The sequence below is a fragment of the Cebus imitator genome, unplaced genomic scaffold (assembly GCF_001604975.1).
Source record: "Cebus imitator isolate Cc_AM_T3 unplaced genomic scaffold, Cebus_imitator-1.0 Scaffold6, whole genome shotgun sequence".
Taxonomy (NCBI): domain Eukaryota; kingdom Metazoa; phylum Chordata; class Mammalia; order Primates; family Cebidae; genus Cebus; species Cebus imitator.
Genome location: NW_016107321.1, coordinates 3,203,436 through 3,224,012, shown reverse-complemented (window position 1 = coordinate 3,224,012; position 20,577 = coordinate 3,203,436). Strand labels below are relative to the sequence as shown.

At 42.0% G+C, this 20,577-nt stretch overlaps 1 protein-coding gene across 2 annotated transcripts in view; it reads right to left on the bottom strand.

The window, feature by feature from the left end:
* Nucleotides 1-20,577, bottom strand: part of PRKN (parkin RBR E3 ubiquitin protein ligase) — a 1,415,352-nt gene that overhangs the window by 622,537 nt on the left and 772,238 nt on the right. For both annotated transcript variants that reach the window (XM_017537276.2, XM_037741740.1), the window contains exon 6: nt 2,897-3,012. In XM_017537276.2, the coding sequence (XP_017392765.1) occupies nt 2,897-3,012 (116 nt within the window). The remainder of the gene's footprint in view (nt 1-2,896; nt 3,013-20,577) is intronic.

Genomic DNA, 20,577 nt, shown 5'->3' with positions numbered 1-20,577 from the left:
CTCAACAGTGGGAAAATGGTTAAGCAGAACTGAGACAGCCAAATATAAAGGGGTATCCGGAGAAACTAACTGGCCCGTGCACTGGGAGAAAGGGATGGAGCCTTGGGAAGTTCATGCTGCTTGCGGCAGGGAGGAGCCTGGCTTCTCCTGATCGGGTAGTACCTGGGATTCGTGCTTTGCTGAGAGTACCTGTTACCCTTTTTCTTTTCCTTTTTGCCCAATAAGTTACATTTTTCTCACCTCAAAAGAGTCTGCGGGCCTAATTTATCATGGTTGTGTGAAAAGGACCCCGTTTTTAGCTGTACTAAAGAAAAAGTTCGTACAACGGCATATTCCCACATGACAGAATTCCAGGTACCTATTTTTAAAACACTGTTTTCATGGCAAAGAAAATTTATTATTATTTTCATTTTTTTGAGACAAGGGCTCACTTTGTCACCCAGGCTGGAGTGCAGTGGCACAAACAGCTCATGCAGCCTTGACCTCCCAGGCTCGAGCCATCCTTTTGCCTCAGCCCCCTATGCAGCTGGGACTACAGGTGCATGCCACCATGCCTGGCTAATTTTTATATTTTTTGTAGAGAGAGGGTCTGGCCATGTTTCCCAGGCTGGTCTCAAACTCCTGAGCTCAAGTGATCTGCCTACCTCGGCCTCCCAAAGTGCTGGGGTTACAAGTGAGAGCCACTGTGCCCGGCTGAGTGCGCCATTTTAAAGAGAAGTGCAGAGGAAAACATTTATCATTATGTCATGCTAAATGGAAAAAACAAGATACAAAACTATACATACACTATAATTATATAGCATACACACATACCACAAATATGTAGGCATAATCAAGATATTGGGGAAAAAACATTTTACTAAGCATTAGGGTAAAAATAACGTCTAACACATTTTATAGTTTATTGTGAATGATTTCTAAATTTAAAAAGAAAGCATTTTCAGGAAAAACCCCCAAATGATCACCAAACTGCACGGAGTGTCTGTGCAGGTGCTCATCATGTCCTTACACATGGTAACCTCAAAGTCGGAAGGAGTTTGTCTCTTTCCTACACATGGGACACTCCTCTACTGCCTTACACGAGAAGGGGCCTTATTCAATCAAGTAGTCGGTTACATACACACACCCTTAAGATGCATCTGATATAGTCGCTTCTATTTATAAATTCTCCCAAAAGTAATCATATGAAAAAATTTATTGCGACAATAGTATTTTTCCAGCAATTATCCCCCTGTGTATCTGAGAGGTGGCTCATTTTCTTCAAAAGATATTGCCAGTTACTAACATGAACGTAACAGCGGGAAACGGGGAGCGCCATGCTCTTAGTAAGATAACACCAACATTACCACATATCTTAATGTCATCTTTACCAACCTTAATGGAAAGTTTAAAATACTGGCTGACAAGATGCTTTCTGACTTACAGAAAAGTATTCTGAATTTTTCTTGTGAAAAACTGAAAAGTGACTTCAATTACCTACTGCTTTCAGAGCAGTCAAGCCCTCACTTTTAGCACGTTCTGATTCCTTTCCTGAAACACCAAAATCCTCATCTTAGCTGTTCTTCCTGCATGTTGAAAGCATCAGCCATGCGCAGTCACTCACCTTGCCAAGAGAGGCTGAAACGCTGCCTTTTAAAGGCAATATTGTGGTTTCCTGCCATAGCAGTGACTAAACACGCAGCAAAGAGAAAATCTTGTCTCATTTTCATTCCTTCTTGGAAACAGGTTTGTTCAACAGATGTTGTTAAAGTTTTTGGGCTTCTATTAATCAATATTTTAATTTTAACTTATTAGAGAATAGACACAGCCTGATAGGAGTGTGCATATTTGTTTATCATGAAATCACAGAGTTTAACGCAACTTTAAAAGACCATCTAATACAGTTCCAAAGGCCAAAGAGAGACAACACGTAAAATGGTTAGGGTATATGACTATTGAGTTTATTAATTCATTTTGGCACTTCATTAAAAAGTTCTCACTATTGCAATTTCAGCTTCTTAGCCAACCTCAAAGAACATAAATGAAACTAATTTCTTTTCCTCTGTCCATTTGCAAAGCGCAGAGTAAGGAATTCTACTCTGAATCGCCCGCTCTGCAGAGCGGATAGACTCAGTTTCCTCCACTTGGTCCTTGGTTGCTACACTGCAATTCACATCGAGTCATTTTCTGTTTTTTTTCCTAACAGACCATCTCCACTTTTGCTTTTCTTGTATTCACTGAGATTAGAAATAACAAGGTCCAAAACTAGCTACATGCTTTCATTTTGAGCGTATGAATGTGTGCGAAGCCTCAGCATAAATACAGGCAAATATGGAGAACTGAAATGTATGGAAAAGACATTTTAAAAATAAAATGTATGGGCTATATATTATGGTGTTCGTAAATTGTTTTTCCATTCCTGGCTGGGCACAGTGACTCACACCTATAATCCCAGCACTTTGGGCTGAGGCGGGCGGATCACCTGATGTCAGAAGTTCAAGACCAGCCTAGCCAACATGGGGAAACCCCGTGCCTATTAAAATTACAGAACATTAGCTGGGCATGGTGGTGCATGCCTTATGTTAACATTCCTAATGGTAGCATCATATTTTAATTTTATTTTGGAACTTAATGGATGAGTTTACATTTTATACTCAAATATGTGAGCTTACATTTTAATATCAACTATGATTACACTATGGATAGGCCATCTCACATCTTAGGACCCGATGTACCTAAATTAAGTCATTGGCATTTTAAATAATTTAATCACATGAAAACATACCCAAATTGGGCAGAAACATCAAAAGAAAGCAGACACTCCCCAGGAAAGAGAGTTCGCGGAGGAAGGCTTGTGTGGCAGAACGGTACAGGGAAAGTAAGGAGCGGAGGAGTGACGCTATTCTTAGATCCTTACCTGACATCTGTGCACGTAATGCAAGTGATGTTACGACTGTTTGTTGCGATCAGGTGCAAAGCTACTGATGTTTCCTGGTCGGAGGTTGGGTGTGCTCCACATTTAAAGAAAAATTCCTGGAAGAAAGATAAATACGATCACACACGTGAAGCCCAGCTGCTCATTTCTCCTCTAAACGTTTTGACAGTAAACAATCTCTTTGGGCAAGAGAAGAAATCGGTTATGAGGTGTGAGTTGGAAATAAATCAGCCTGAAACCTTTCCCAGGAAAGGATGCCCTGTGCCACAGTGGTCAAGGATTCCCTTTCAGAAGGGCCCGAGTCTCTGCTAGTTATTCCTTCTTCCGCTCTTTAAGCAAGGGACCTGGGGATACGCTGTGACCTTCCTTCAGTGATGCCCCCTTGATAATGAGTCTGGAAGAATCACAAAACATGGAGGTAGGGGGAAGCCTCTCACTAAGGAGGAAAGCGAGACACGAAGCCATGAAATGATGTGCCCACGGTCAGTGAGAGGTGATGCCAAGCGGTAACTCGAACTCCCCGCAGGGAAATCCACTGCGTTTTCTCCAGCATCACTACGTGGTCAGTCATGTAGTGCAGTAAGGAATGGAGAGAGCCCTACTGTAAACAGCCACACAAGTACACGTGGACTCCTGGTAGACAGAGAAGTGCAAGAGAGGCTTGGCATGGTGGCTCACGCCTGCAATCCCAGCACTTTGGGAGGCCGAGATGGGTGGATCGCTTGAGGTCAGGAGTTCGAGACCAGCCTGACCAACATGGTGAAACTCTGTCTCTACTAAAAATACAAAAATTAGCTGGGTGTGGTGGCACACGACTATAACGACTATAATCCCAGCTACTAGGGAGGCTGAGGTAGGCAAACCACTTGAGGTTGCAGTGAGCCGAGATCACCCACTGCACTCCAGCCTGGGTGACAGAGCCAGACTCTGTCTCAACAAAAAGAAGTGCAGCAGAGCATGGCTCTCTCAGCCCCATCTGGAGTCTGCCCCTTTTCTGCCTGGTATCAACACCCCAGCATTCCCAGGAAGACTCTGCTGCCCACCCTCTGTGCCAGGCAGCTGGAATGTTCCCATCCAGTATCCTGCTGCTTCTTAGCTCCTTTCCCCAGCCAGGTCCTGCCACACATTCCCTCATTTTAGCTTTTCACATTGGTCACAGTCTTTTGATAATATTCTCCCTTCCCAGGAACATCTTTTTTTTATTCCTCATTTTTCCTTTTCTAACTTCTATATTTATTCTCATCCTCCTTCGGTTCATTCATACACCGAAGCGTTTGGTCAGTAATTGCTCTGCTTCTTGTTACATAGTCTGTATGCCTTCCATGATACTAACATCTGTGAAGCTAAATTTTCTACTACTGAAAAAAGAATATACAAATATATTACTGGATGACAGAATAACCTCTGCATACCAAACTTGCTCCTATTTGTGTTCAACTGCCTGAAATGTGGAAAGGATTTTCCCTTAAAACACTTTACCTGGTATTGACAAACTTTGATGTACAGTGCAAGATATTAAGTGCTTTTGGTTTTATAGGTTATATGGTCATTGTCACACTTCTCAACTTGGTCTTGTAGCCTAAAAGCAGCCATAAGCAATATGCAAATGAATGGGTATGGCTGTGTTCTAACAAAACCTTATTTACAAAAATATACGACAAACTAGATTTTCCCTGCAGGCCACAGTGGTCCATGATGAGACATTTGTAAAATGCTTTATTCGTATTTATACCCTAACAGTGACTGACATAGGATAGGCATGACATATACTTCTTAAATGATAAACAATGGATGCAATCAATGCTATTTATCACTTCTATAATAAATGCTGTATGTTATCCCCTTATACATTTCACGGCAACATTTAATTTCTTCTTTTCCTATTTATAATTTAACTAACCTCATTCTCCTCTGACATGTGGGACCCTGAGCAGCACCCCTTGGTCTGAAACTGTAGTGTGCATCAGAATCACGTGGGTGCAAGAGGGCAAGGGCTTGTTAAACCAGAGATCGCCAGACCCACCCCGGGATTTTGGAAATTCTGGGATGGCATTAAGATGTGCATTTCCAACAACTTTCCATGTGATGTCATTCCTCCTGCTCTGGGCACCACACTGTGAGAAACCTTGAGCTTCGACCAGCATCAGAGGCAAAGCGAGTAGACTCTAGTTACTGTCTCACAAGACCCCTGCTGTAGCAGGTCGCTTATGAGGTCTGAAAACAACACAACATCGTAGGTAAAATATGTGACTCTCAAAAATCTGGAGTGTGTCACTTTTTTCTTGAGACACAGTCTCACTCTGTCGCCTAGGCGGGAATGCACTGGCATGATTTGGGCTCACTGCAACCTCAGCCTCCAAGGCCTCCCAAGTAGGTGGGATTACAGGCATCTGCCATCATGCCAGGCTAATTTTTGTATTTTTGTAGAGATGGGGTTTCACCATGTTGGCCAGGCTGGTCTTGAACTCCTGACTTCAGGTGATCTACCTGATTTGGCCTCCCACAGTGCTGGGATTACAGGTGTGAGCCTGTAAGAGAAGTATCCCAAAACCAGGGATTTGGAACCCAGGCTCTTCTTCACTACAAGTCTCACCAATCCCAGGTGGTATAACTTAGTTAACTAAAGCTATCCTATCTGGGGCAGCGGGCTATCAGCCGGCCCCCAAACCTAGAGTCCTCAGCCCACGGAGGTATGTGTGGCGTCTGGCTGGGGTGCACGGGATGTCCAGTGTGTGTGATGGGCCTGGGTTCAGGCGTGCCTGTGGAGTCCTGTCCCTGAGTCCAGGACCTTCCCCACAGCAGCATGGAAATCATCCTGGCTGATTATTTTATTTTTCTTTCCTGAACACAGGATCCTATTCTTTTTACTCAATCTTTTGAAATTTGACAAATCCTTCAATGGCCAGCTCAAGGGTATTGAGAAAGAGATTTAAAACAATGTCTGACCACCAAAATAAAAAGTCTGAAGGACATGACTGACCTTTGTGAAATATACTGAGCTAGCTACAACTGTTTTTTGCAGACAAGAAAAAAATCCTCATTCATAACAAAGTAATTCCTCCAGAATAGCTGAGTTGGCAGGACTATTGAGAAGGTAGTTCATATACAGATAAATAGAAAGCATTTGTGTTTTTTTCTTAGCTTACAGAAAGCTGCAGTAGACATTCAGCTAACAAATCACAAATTGTTCTAACACCAGATAAAATTCAGCCAGATAAAAGCCTTTTTATTGGCGGTAGGTGTTTATAGATAATGGTATAAGTTACAGATAGTTGAAAAATTCTAGTAATTCATATAGTGTGATAAAACGAAACTGCACATTTCCAGCCCTTATTAAATATGTATGTCTCATCGGTAAATTTCAGTGCTTTCTCCACCAACTTTTATTAAAAAACGTTTTTGTGTAGCACTAGAATAACTGGCAAGAATTATGACGAATCTGAGATTTTACCCAGCTTGCAAGTTAGCAAGCTAGTTTTCCGTGGTATCATGAATGCTGACAGAAGACAAGAGACTCCTGGATCAGAGACAAAGGAATGCAGAACTCAGAGCACACGCAGAAAGAAGCATGAGCATCGTTATTACACCAGCTCCCCTCCACACATCTCTCTCAGGGTGGGACCAGATGGGCTAAGTCAGATTCTGCAGGTGCAGTGGTTTTGCATCACAGCTGAGGACTCTGAGCTTAGGAAACTCAAGTCTTCAATAAGTAGTTCTAAGCAAGCCATCTTTTCATCCTGAAGGGAGACATTATCTTTATCATACTGGATAATAAGCAAATCTGCCTTTTGATCTGGAGAGAGACATTATCTTCTCTACTTCCAAGGTCATTTGCTCTACAACTTCCTTGAAAAGATGGGTCAGAACAAGTTAGTGCCTCCCTCAAAGATGAGCAACACATGAGAGACCCACGGAGCATTGCTTCTCAGTAATAACACCTTTTCTTTCAGGCTAATTAGCAGAGTGAGCTGGTGGTCATTTCTGCTCCTGTACAACCAGTGAGCTAAGATTGTTGAAGTCTTTTCTGACATTTCCAATCTGTATTCAAAACCAGCAGACAATAAAGCAACACACAATAGAAGTTAGAAGGGCCTTTTTCCAAAATTCCACCTTGGGTGAGAATCGCCTGCTCACATAGGACGGTCATGTCACAGACAGTTGCATGATTCGTCGGAATTAACTGTCTATGAATTCTCTGTTTTGTTTCTCTTAATTACTCAGTTTAAAAAATTGAGGAAGTCAAAGCCAGGAAAGTCTTCTAGCTAAAGTCCAAGAAGGCTGGTCAAAAGGCTGACACCACTGTACCACTGTGAGGTCACTGAGGCACGGCAGGGCCCAAGCAATATCTGGAGCTATGCTGGGTGACTGTGCTTACGCCCAAGGCAAGGCTGCTCAAGGTGGCACTGTTTGAGCATGTATAGGGCTTGGCCGGGGAAGTTGCTTTTAGGTCACTAGGGAAGCAGTCCTCTGGGGAGCAGCAGGGGAGTGTCCTCCTCATCAAGAAGACCAGCTGTTAATTCTAGTGTGGCTGGCACAGAATCATTTACCGTGGGTAAACTGAATTTCAGAGAGGCCCACCCCACCTCTTACAAATGCTAGGTCACACATAAATCAGCTACAAAAAGATACATAACAAGTCCTAATATATAAATACATACATTCCCCCACCTACCCAGGAGCTGTAATTCCCAGGGGCATATTCGTTTCATTTGGATACAAATATTCACTTCTGGGAAAGCATAATTAGCTAGGGAGATAAAATCTGTGACAGCAAATGGCCAGTTTTGTTTTGTTTTCAAATAATATCTGAAACGATTTCTTCTTATACTCGAAAAAAATAAGACCTTAGTAAATGTGGTTGGCTTAACATTGTGACACTGTTGAATGCCATAAGCGTTTTCCACTTTATTATTTTTCTGAGACAGGGTCTCGCTCTAATTCAGGCTGGAATGCAGTGGCATGATCTCAGCTTACTGCAACCTCTGCCTCCTGGGTTCAAGCAATTCTCATGCCTTAGCCTCCTGAGTAGCTGGGATCATAGCTATATGCCTCCACACCGGCGAATTTTTGTTTTAGTAGAGATGGGGTTTTACCATGTTGGCCAGGCTGGTCTCGAACTCCCGACCTCAAGTGATCCATCCACCTTAGCCTTTCAAAGTGCTGGAAACACAGGCTACAGCCATCACGCCTGGCCCGTTTTCCACCTTCTTATTATTAAATGGAAAACCCAACAGTTGTATTCATTAAGCTCTTAGAAGGGTACTCACACTTTTACCATTTCTCTGGACAAGGCTGTGATCGTTTCCTTCCATTCTTCCCTTTCATCACAACTCATTTGCCCTCTCCTCCCCATTGTAGAGGCCTGACTGTAAATCACATCAGATCCATACAGATCAAAGTGGTACCCGGGAAAAAGAGCATGAAGATGTCAACTGGACTGTGGCATTCCTGGAAGCCACTCCTGCTCACTCGGGATGTCCCTTCACCCATGACTCATGAGCAGTGCCTCTCACAGAGGAGAACTAGAGCAGCAAGTATGGAATAAATAACCCAGCAAAATCGGAAAATTAGCTCAACACCAAGAATCCAACTGCATAAAAACATTGAAGATCAGAACCTAATTAGTCAAGCCCAAATATAATTTGACAGATCAGATTACTATAAAAATAGATGACAACTGGCTTGAAAGCCCTGCTTATCAAAGTCACAATAAGGTCCAACCTGAAATATCATTAGCGGTAAGACCTGACTTATTTACCCGTGATCCTTCCAATAGCTTTTATTGAATATCCTAAACTTTATGTTTATAGTTTAACAATTATGTTTTCCAAACAAAATACTGCATCTATCTTCACAAAGAGTTAAATTCCATTCTAGTCTCCAAATCCTTCTTAGATAATATTCCCAAATAGAAAAAAAAGAAACTATCCTTCTCTTGATAAAGTAACAGGGACACACGATTTTCACTAACAAGGTTGCAGCAGGTGTGTGGTTTTTACATAACACTTAACTGCATAGCTATTTGCATGGCTCGGGGTCTAGTTAGGAAAACAGGACCCACACCAGGTGGTTCAAATGACAGAATGTAATGAGATTAGTTATGGAGTCGTGGAAGCACTACAGGGCTTTTTAGAAGGACTAAAAAGGGAAAGGAAGCCACTTGAGGCTAGCATCATTATTGTGCAGCTGCCATCTGGGGCTAGGGGACAATGGGAGAAGGTGCTGGGGTCACCACAGCTCTGCAGCTGGGCTGTTTGGTTGGCAGTGTGACAATGAATGGGATGAAACCACTGCCAGAGATGTCCCCTGCAGAGAGAGGGAGAAATGCCACTGGCTTCTGCCTTCTCTTGGCCCATCCATCTCCAGAAACAGCCCCAACTTACAGAGCAGAGGGGAAAAGCTGGTGTGAGACTGAAAGCCACCAGCACATGACTACTGCACCACCAGGAGGCAGACCCGGCATGAGATCAAAATTCTCCAAGTGTCACCCTTTGTTAGTGGTGACCCATTCTAATCAGCCTCCACAAAAACAAAAAGACACATTCAGATACTGTTCTGTAATATGTATTAAAGATACACAAATACTCAGACAAATACACATTCTGTACTGAGATCAAACTCAACTATACCTGTCAAAAGATTCTCCATCCAACTTTTTGATGATGTTAACTGAGGATACAGGGCTGTGGTTGCTGCTTATGAGATGAAGTAGTAATAAGTATCTTACATCTATATCACAAAAGTTCTCACAGTTACCTAGTTAAGACAGACAGCCTGTCACTTCCAATCAATCTAAATGTCTCTCACAGACCTAAAATCCTGTTTGTAGCTAACAGCAATAGATATTCCTGTTACTATCTCCTCAGAAACTCTGCAGGCTAGAACGATTTCTCATTAGTGAGATACAGATTCTTTTTTAAGACACAATCATTAGTTTTAAGTCTTCCTATCCATGCAGGGGTTTCATTATTAATCTTAATAATAAAGTTTCATGTTCTGTAAGTAAAAACATGCCAGCCAGGTAGGGTGGAACACACTCATAGTCCCAGCTATTTGGGAGGCTGAGGCGGGAGGATCACTTGAGCCCAGGAATTTGAAACCAGCATGGGCAACATAGCATGATTCTGTCTTTAAAAACAAACAAAAACCCCATAAAAACAAACTGGCCAGGCACAGTGGCACACGCCTGTAATCCCAGCACATTTGGAGGCCAAGGTGGGTGGATCACAAGGTCAAGCGATCAAGACCATCCTGGCCAACATGGTGAAACCTGGTCTCTATGAAAAATACAAAAATTAGCTGGGTGTAGTGGCGCATGCCTGTAGTCCGAGCTACTTGGGAGGCTGAGGCAGGAGAATCGCTTGAACCTGGGAGGCAGAGGTTGCAGTGAGCCAAGATCATGCCACCACACACCAGCCCGGCAACAGAGCAAGACTCCATCTCAANAAAAAAAAAAAAAGCTAGATAAACCATAACCACAACACTATGTATCTAGTACACAAATAAAGCCCTTAAAGTAGCCATGCCAAAGCCTGTTCATCTTGTGACTTATTGTGTCTTAGCCTTCATACTGAAGTGTTAGACTTACTGGGTATTACATAAACCCAGTAACTCATTTTATCAGTTCTGATACATAATAACTATGAAAATTGTTGGACTGTATAATGAATGTACACTTTGTTAAATTAACAATGCCATTTTTACAATTAAGTTATACCTAGTCAAACAAATGAGACCTAAAAAGTTAATGAGTCTATCATTACGTCCAATTACAAGTTTGTTTTCTTTCAAGATGTTAATAAAGCCTCTAGATGATGTGCAAAGTTTATCAGGAGAAAGAAAATCAATATGCTCCCACACAAAGCAAAACCATGTGAAAACTTTGCTGAGAAGGAGCTTGTCAGTTTATGGTTCATGTCTTCAAGAAGTCTATCTTAAAACAAAAGCTGACTAATATAACCCATGTCCTCCCCTTCTCTGCCTGATTGTAAGTTCTTCAATATGCCAGGACTTGAAGTTTATTCCATGGGTAATGCCACACAGCCAGAATTTGATGTTTATAATGTTAAGAGTAAAAGGGAGATTGTTAAGATATTCAAAATGATTCCTGAAAAGAAAAGATGTGCAGTCATTACTGACCCTTATAAAATGTGTGAAAACTAATATCCTCTTTCATAGCTCAAGGTACTTGCTCCAACAAGCTCAGATGGCTGGCACCTCCTTTGCCCTTTCCTAGCCCAGGGGCAAACAGGCAGCACTAGTTTCATTAGTCAGAATACAACAGCCTCCCACATGTGATACCTGAGATACATGGGAACCAAGCTGGGGCTCAGAAGGAAACAGTGATGAGAGAGGGACAGTCTCCAATGAGATCACTTGTACCCTGGATCCAGCTATGCCTGATGTTTCCCCAGTTACTTATTTTTAAATTTTTATTGATTTATTTTTTTTGAGATGAAGCGTCATTCTGTTGCCCAGGCTGGAATGCAGAGGCGTGTTCTTGGCTCTCTGCAAACTCTGCCCTGGGTTCAAGCAATTCTCTTGCCTCGGCCTCCCAAGTAGTTGGGATTGTAGGTGTGCGTTACCACACCCAGCTAATTTTTGTATTTTTAGTAGACATGGGGTTTTGCCATGTTGGCCAGGATGGTCTTGAACTCCTGACATCAGGTGATCCACCTGCCTTGGCCTCCCAAAGTGCTGGGATTACAGGAGTGAGCCACTGGGCCTGGCCAATTTTTTTCATTCTTTAACTTAGCAGTGCCTATAGGCACTTCCAAGACTGATTTCCATATAATCTTTCAGATTGCAAAACAAGGATTTTCCTTTTTCTTTATGATTTTGGAGAAAGCTTTGACCCTAGGTGTTGTCCCCCGGTTAATCTATCATTGGGGAGTTTTTTTTTTTTTTTTTTTTTTTTTTTTTTTTTTTTTAAATGCTTCCTCTATGTTTGTTGGTATTTCTTTACTTGTGCATAATTATCTTGCTGTTAGCATTGATGAAGGGTCCCTGACTCCAAACGTTCTAGAACTAAGTGACAGTTGCCAAAGCTGCAATTACTCCATGCTGCAGGGGCTCCCTGACAGTGAGCAGGAGGACCCTGATGGCCAGACGAGGCAGCCCCCTCTGATCTCTGACTCATTCCTGGGAATGAATGGCCATTCCAGGGGAATCTGGACAGGGACTACATACAATACAGCAGCCATTTTCTTTTCTTTCCCTTGGTCTGATGTTCAATGGACTGGTGGCTCTGGTGTGGTACTAGCTTCCCTGGCATTTCTCTCCCAATTCCAACAAATGTTTGGAGATTATAACTTCTGTCTCACCTCAATGTAAGAGTAGTTACTTATGCCATGTCATCTACTCAGTTTATAAATCAAGCATCTCTCTTCCCTTTCAATTTTGCAGCCTAGCCAGACAGTAAAAGATATCATTTATTATTCTAGCTGTTCTTTCTCTCCTTTAGAAGGTAAAGGTTTCATATGCTCTCGTAATATGTCAGCTTCAAAAACATAATGGCACTCACAGCATTTGCTAGTTGCATGTTTAGGCAAAGCTTTCCAGCTTTTGTGCTCAGATAAAGAAGATGTTAAAATATCTTGTGAACACGGAGTATTTCCTTTGTAATCTCCCACTGCTGATTATTCGATTACATGATTTGACCTCCAGGAGTGGATATATAAACAAACATCTGTTAGCTGGTAATTATTTGCAAGAAACTGAGGAGACAGGTCACAGTTTCAAAAACTTATTATGACGCACCATCCCTAGATGGGTCACTGCATTCCTAGCATTTTCTAGGGAGTCTCTAGAAGATGGCCTTATTTTACATTTATTTCTAAATGTGCAAAACACTTATTCCAATGAACAATGGCAAATCATGTAGAAGAGCCATGTAATCATTTCATTGTCTAGGTTAATTATCTTCCAGACCAAGCACACTGGCTAAGGAAGGTCTTATAGACTTTCCAAACTCCTCAGCTCGCCGCCTCCCCACCTGCTCACCTCTCCCTTGGCCTGCCATGGAGACCCTTTAAGGGCGGGCTGCACTCCCCCCCTTCACATTGGCCCCTTGCTTGTGGTTTGAGCTCAGCAGGATCTGTCTTCCTCCTCTGCTTCGTCCACTCATTTTGCCTTTCAAACCCCTACGTGTCCTTCAGGCCTCAGCATATCTATCTTCAGACCTGGAGGCCTTCCCTGATCCCATCCCTGTTTTAGCTAGTCCTCAATTAGGTCCGGGGCCTAAGCTTTCCATAAAATACACCCACCAGTGTGCCATGTCAGTTTACCATTGCCATGGCAACACCCAGGAGTTACTACCCGTTTCTGTGGCAATGGCTCAATGACCCAGAAGTTACTACCCCTTTCCTAGAAACTTCTGCATAAACTGCCCCTTAATATGCATGCAATTAAAAGTAGGTATAAATATGACTGTAGAACTGCCATGAGCTGCTACTCTCTGCCTATGGGGTAGCCCTCCTCTGTAGGAGCAATCACGGAGCTGTAATACCATGGAAACTATAACACTGCTGCTTCAATAAAGTTGTTTTCTTCTGCTGCCAGCATGTCCTTGAATTCTTTCCTGGGTGAAGCTGAAAACCCCTTCTTGGGCTAAGCCCAGTTTGGGCCTTGCCTCCCCAGTGTCACGACTCCTCGGGAATTAAGTAACCCACTCTGTTCTCTCCACCCTCTTTGGTTAGTCTGTACCGTGGTGTTTTTTTTTTTGAAGACCTTGATATTCCAACCTTTTGAGTTACAACTGGGACAACTGAAAGAGGGGGAAGAGTTGGAGTGGGGTGAGAACTAGGAGGGGCTGGATAGCTAGAGGTCTAGTTCTCTTAGTCTTTGTACTGGAAGGGTTCATCACTGGTTTCACTGAGAAGTCAGGTACGGTGAGCGCTTCTGCCACCTATACATTCCTCTTAACATTTATTGCTGCTGTTGGTGTTGAATCCATTGTGCTGTTCATTTGGAAAACCACCCCACTCCCTGGGCCGAGTGAGAGCAGAACAGCCAGAGCCTGAGAAATGCAGCCACAGCAACTTCACAGTGTCCAGTCTGGGCAGGGAACGTGCAAGAGAAACATACCTTTTGATAGCAATAATTCACAAAATGATAATATAACTGGTTTGTTGGCTACGAGCAAAAAGAAATATTGAGCCATAAAAAAGCAGCCTAGCTTTAAAACATTTTAAATGACTTTAGACTTGGAATCTAAACTTTTTTCGCTCAAAAATCCTTGTTTCCTTAGCAAGTGGAATTTAAAGCTTCTTTTTTATTCCTGTCTTCTTTACTGCAGACAGCACAAGCCATCATAAACATTCCACTCAACACAAACTGGGCAAAGGCAAGTGCTTAATACAATTTAATAGTTTCTCACATTCTATATATTTAGGTTATTTCCTCATTAGGAAAAGAAGAAAATAAAATGTAATTTGTAAGTTTACCTATAAACCATACACCAGAAGATAAGATGAATAGAACTGGAAAATAAATGTTACAGTGAGCCTTTTAACATGCCAGTGTAAGCAATAACAAATGGAAGAATTAAAAACTCAACCAGCCATCCTACTTAGGCAAAATATATGTCGACGGGTGTAGGCATGTATGTTTTATATACACACGGTCATCCCTCAGTGTCCAGAAGCTATTGGCTCCAGAAACCCCTGCAGATATCAAAATCTGCAGATGCTCAAGTCCCTGATATAAAACAGTGTAGTACTGGCATATAACTTAGGCACATCCTCCTGTATGCTCTAAATCATCTCCACATTACTTAGAATACCTAATACAATGCAAATGCTGAGTACATAGTTGTTACGCTGCATTACTTTTAAAATTTATATTACTGTTTATGATTGTGTTATTTTTTGGTTTTATTTTTGAATGTTTTCAATCGATGATTGATTGAATCCAGAAATGTGAAAGCTGTGGATATCCAGATGTTATACATACTGACTGAAAAATGTCAGAGTCCAATTAATACTGCATCAAAAACAAGTTAAATAACAACAGAGGGAAACATCGAACCTTTTGTGTCATAAGGACACCATTCATGTTACTTATTTGTATATCTCTCCTGTACTTTTTGAGAAATGGATGCTGTGTTGGAGAGACAAAGACGGAGGATGGCAAATAGCGCAGCCGTGAGAGACCACATCATCCAGCTGCTGACAGGTATGTCACAACAAAGAAACACATCCAATGAGGCAGGAGGAGGAACTGCTAGAGTGAACAATGCTCCCTCTTAGCCAGGCTTACCATTATAGAACAATTCTCACAGATGGCATCTATGGGCACAGTTTGTGCGTGAGGGCAAAAGACTGCTGGACAGATCGTGCCACCACCGGGAGACACCAGCCAGTGGCCCCTGCCCTCCAACAGTGTTGGAGGAGAGTCAGTTCTTCTTGTGGGAAAAACAAAAAACAAAAAAACTTTTTTTTAATCTAAAGAAAATCATTCAGGGCCAAGAGTGGTGGCTCATGCCAGCACTCTGGGAAGCTGAGGCAGGCAGATCACCTGAGGTCAGTTCACGACCAGCCTGGTCAACATGGAAAAACCCTGTCTCTACTAAAAACACAAAAAATTCATTGGGAGTAGTGGGGTGCACCTGTAATCCCAACTACTCAGGAGGCTGAGGCAGGAGGATCGCTTGAGCCTGAGAGGCGGAGGTAGCAGTGAGCTGACATTGTGCATCTCACTAGAGCCTGGGCAACAGAGTAAGACTTGTCTGAAAAAAAATGAAGAAGAGGAAAATTTTAAGGGAGCATAAGTAGGACACAATAAAGTGTTTCAGTCAGATTTAAACATAATTTGAGAATATAAGAATTTTTAAATTCAATTAAAAGCTAAAAAAAGAGTAAAAACAGAGAAAACCTGTTAATAAAATGGAAATCATGAGTGAAAGCTCAGAGCCATGAATATGGCAGTGAGGACATCAACACATAAATCATAAACACAGAGAAGCAGAACCGAAGAAGAAACATTACAGAAAAGATCTTCTGTGGGTTAAAGCTACCCAACGCTAGTGAGCATTTTCATCGACTGCTTGATTATTGTAACATGTTTGGTAAGCTACTTAATCAAATTTATGGTAGCTTACTTTATCATGTTTAATTTAGCTGATTAAAGAAAATATTCACAACAAGCTTTATTACAAATCGCTTCTAAGTTTGATCAAGTGATTTGGGTTTACTATTGACATAATCACATATATCTCTTTTAAGCTTTAGATGGCACGAATTAAATTGATGGATATGGGAAGATTATGACATCCTGACACTTTGAAATAAACACTTACTCCTTCCTCACTTTTGTAGTGCCTAGAAATATACGACATATTTATTGTTTTTTCGTTCTAGGATGTATGCACTATGATTGTTTTATTTGCTACGGAATCCTTAGCACCTAGAATATTATTGGGCACAGAGATGATACTCAATAAATATTCCTTAAATAAATAATAAAATGCCAAATGCTAAATGTGTATTCATATTTCAATACAATGCTGAGTTTAATTTGTCTGCACTTTATTTTGAATTTTTATATCATTATTGAGTAAATTGGTGTATAATTTACTTTTCTGATAGCTTTATTGGCCTTTTATGTTAAATACAAGCCAGTTTCTTCATGTGAATTAGGAAGTTGTTTTACCTTATTCTATTATTTGTATTTATACAAATGCACTGGCATTTCCAATCACTGGGGCAAGGAAGGATTATTTAATAAATGATGTGGGTGCTGAATAGCCAGTAGCTGGAGTGAACAGGTGGTTGCTCATCACTGCAGAAAAGAATTTCGGATGCATTCAATATATAAACATTAAAACCAAAAATACGTTTATAAAATATTAGATGGGGGGCTGGGTGCAGTGGCACATGCCTATAATCCCAGCACTTTGGGAGGCCAACACGGGTGAATCCCCTGAACTAAGGAGTTCAAGACCTGCTTGTGTAATATGATGAAATCCCATCTCTAGAAAAACTATAAAAGTTAGCCAGGTATGGTGGCATGCGTCTGTGGACCCAGCTACATGGGAGGCTGAGGAGGCAGGATCGCTTGAGCCTGGGAGACAGAGGTTGCACTGAGTTGAGATCATGCTACTGCACTCCAACCTAGGACATATATATAGACATATATATAGAGAGACATATATATAGGCATATATAGACATATATATATATGACATTGAAAATATAGGTGATAATTCATATAACTTGCAATGAGAGTGGTAGGCAGCATTTCTTTAGAAAGATATAAACTAAGTCTTTGCCTATATAAAGGAAATGTTCTTCATTTCAAATATTTCAGCAATGACAAAATGACAAAAATGTTCACAGAATGCATAGTACACGAAGTGTTAATATACATACTCTTAGAAAATATCTTGACACGGCTGCAGCATCTCAATGCTGATGGACCCAGCCATGCAGCCAGGTCTCCAGCACTGATGCCCGTAGTGCATCCTGTGCTCTGGGGCATGGGCAGTACAACACACTGAGGAGGCTGCTCCAGAATAAAAGGAGCTGAAGCAACGCTCCACAGAGCCTGAGAGTCACCTGCCTGGGGCCATTGGCACTAACAGCAATGCTGTTCCCTGCAGCAGCAAAGCCACCACACGTGAAACACATCTTCAGGTGGCCTGGGAACTGATCCACCTGGGTGCTGACCTGGGCTTGAGGACAGGTCTACCCTGCTTACTGCTGCAACCAATGTCAACACCCAAGCATACCATCCAGGGCCTGGGGATCAAACAGCCTCACCTGTGACAGCTGGTGCCCATGCACATCAGGGGACTTGAGGTCTGCCCTCCTGCTGCTGTTCCCACCAGCACATGCATGTACGTCTGGAAGCCCAGGGATCAGCCTACCATACTGTTGTCACTGGAAACTGTATATCATTGCAGGGCCTGTCAACATGCCTGCCTCATCCATCACTGATGCCTGTGCATACCATCTGGGGCTGGGGAAGGGGTCAGTTATGCCCACCACCACCTCTGCTGGCACCCAAGTATGCTATATGGGACCTGGGGACCAATGTGTCTGAGCTCCCACAGCCTGTACCCACATACGCTACTGGGAACCTGAAGACAGGCCTTCTCTGCCTAATGCTACCACTGACAGTGCCTGCATGCTTCATCTGGTGACCTGGGGACTGATCTGCCCCATATACCGCTATTAATGCCTATGCATACCTTTCAGGGCCCTGAAGATGGGCCTGCTCAGCCTGTCAGTGCTCCCATACTTTAGGGCACTGGGGGATGGTCTTCCCTGTCTGCTACCACCAGGGCCCACACACAACTCCCAGAGGACTGAGGATGGGCCCACTCAGCTTGCAGCTATCACCACTGCTGGCATCTCCCCATATGAGTCACCTGGAGGCCTGAGCACTGGCTTGCTCACCGTGCCACCACCACCACTGGTGCCTGCGTACGCCAACTAGGAACCAGAGTTTTTGGCTTGATACTACTATTGCCATGAATGATGCCACACACCACCCAGGGGCCCAAGGACCAGCCTGCCCTCCCAGCCCACTGCCACCACTGCCAGTACACAAGTAGGCTGTCTGGAGGCCCAAGGTGTGGCATATCCAACTGACTGATGCCACCACTATATCTGAAGACCAGCCCACTTGGTGACTCTGTCCCCAGAAAAGCTTCACTGCAACCTCTACTGACAAGTGCTAACTGAGCCACTGAAGAGATCAGAGACACAACTGATGCTGATTACAGTTGAAAAAAATCATTCAGACACTATGTTGCTGTGCCCAACTAAAATCAAAGCCAAAGTGACCTACCCAAACAACATTATAAATTCATCTATAGAAAAAAGTAATCTTTTCCTGCAAAAGCCAATCCATAAAATTGGAAGAAGCAACTGCTACATCAGAGGCACTGTAAAAAGCTCAGTGAGATATAACAGAACAGAAATAAACAACACAAAATATCAGAAAAGTAATTCATGATCTGAATGAGAAATTAAACAAGAGAAAGATATCTTTAAAAATTTCCAAACAAAAATCCTGGATCTGGAGAATTCAATGAATGAAACAAAAATACAATCGAGGGCTTCGAAAACAGATGAGATCAGGCAGAGAGAAAAAATTTTCTAAGCTTGAAAAGATATTATTTGAAATACCCAGTTAAAATATTTTTTAAAAATCATAAAAACATAAAGTAAGCTTATGTGATATCTGAGACATCAGAAAGCAAACAAATGTTGGAATTTGGGGTGTTCCAGATGGTGAAGAAATGAGCAGAGACATGGAAAGCCTATGTAACTAAAGAATATCTGAATACTTCCCAAATCTTGCAAGAGATTTAGACATCCAGATACAAGAAGCTCCAAGAATGCCAAATAAATTTCACTCAAAAATGTTTTTTTCAAGGAACATTACAGTCAAACTCTTAAAAGTGAAAAACAAACAGAATTCCAAGGAACATTATAGTCAAACTGTTGAAAGTTAAAGACAAACGGAATTCTAAAAACAGTAAGAGAAAAGTGTCAAGTCATATATAAAGGTATCCCCATCAGACAAACAGCAGATTTCACAGCAGAAACCTTACAGGCAAGAGAGAATGGAATGATATGTTTAAGTGTTGAATGAAAAAATATGCTAGTGAAGAATATTCTACCAACAAAGTTATCCTTCAAAAACAAAGGAGAAATTAAGTCTTTCCCAGGCACAAACAGAAGGAATTCATCACCACTAGACAAGCCTTATGAGAAATGCTCAAGGAAATTCTACATCTGGAAGGAAATGAACAGTATGTACCATCATAAAAGCACACAAATGTATAAAACTCACTGGTAGAGCAGACACACAAAGGAGAAGGAAAGGACTCAAATGCTACTGTTAACAGAAAACCACCAAACCACAGTGATAAACAATAAAAGGGAAAGAAGGAACAAAGGATATGTGAAACAACCAGAAAACAATTAACGAAATGATAGGAATATGTCTTCACTCATGAATAATAACTTTAAAGGTAAATGAATTTATTTTCCCTGGAAAAGATAATAAACGGCTGAATGAATTTTAAAAAATAAGCCAACTGTATGATGCCTACAAGAAAAACACTTCACTTGTAAAAACACATAAACAATGAAAGTGACAGTATAGAAAAAGTCATTCCATACAAAAAACAACAAAAGTTGACAATAGTAGTCATACTGACAGCAGATAAAACAGATTGCAAGTCAAAAACTCTAAAAAGAGACAAAGAAGGCTAGGCCCAGTAGCTCATGCCTGTAATCCCAGCACTTTGGGAGGCCAAGGCAGGCAGAACATTTGAAGTCAAGAGTTTGAGACCAGCCTGGCCAACATGGTGAAACCCTATCAGTATAAAAAATACAAAAACTAGCTGGCTGGCACCTGTAATACTCAAGAGGCTGAGGCATGAGAATTGCTTGAACCCAGAAAGCAGAGGTGTAAGCGAGCTGAGCTCAAGCCACTGCACTCCAGGCTAAGCAAAAGAGCGAGACTCTGTCTCTACTAAAAATACAAAAAAAATTAGCTGGGTGTGGTGGTGGGCACCTGTAATCCTAGCTACTTGGGAGGCTGAGGCAGGAGAATTGTTTGAACCCGGAAGGCAGAGGTTGCAGTGAACTGAGATTGCGCCATTATACTTCAGCATGGGTGACAGGGCAGGACTCCATCTCAAGGAA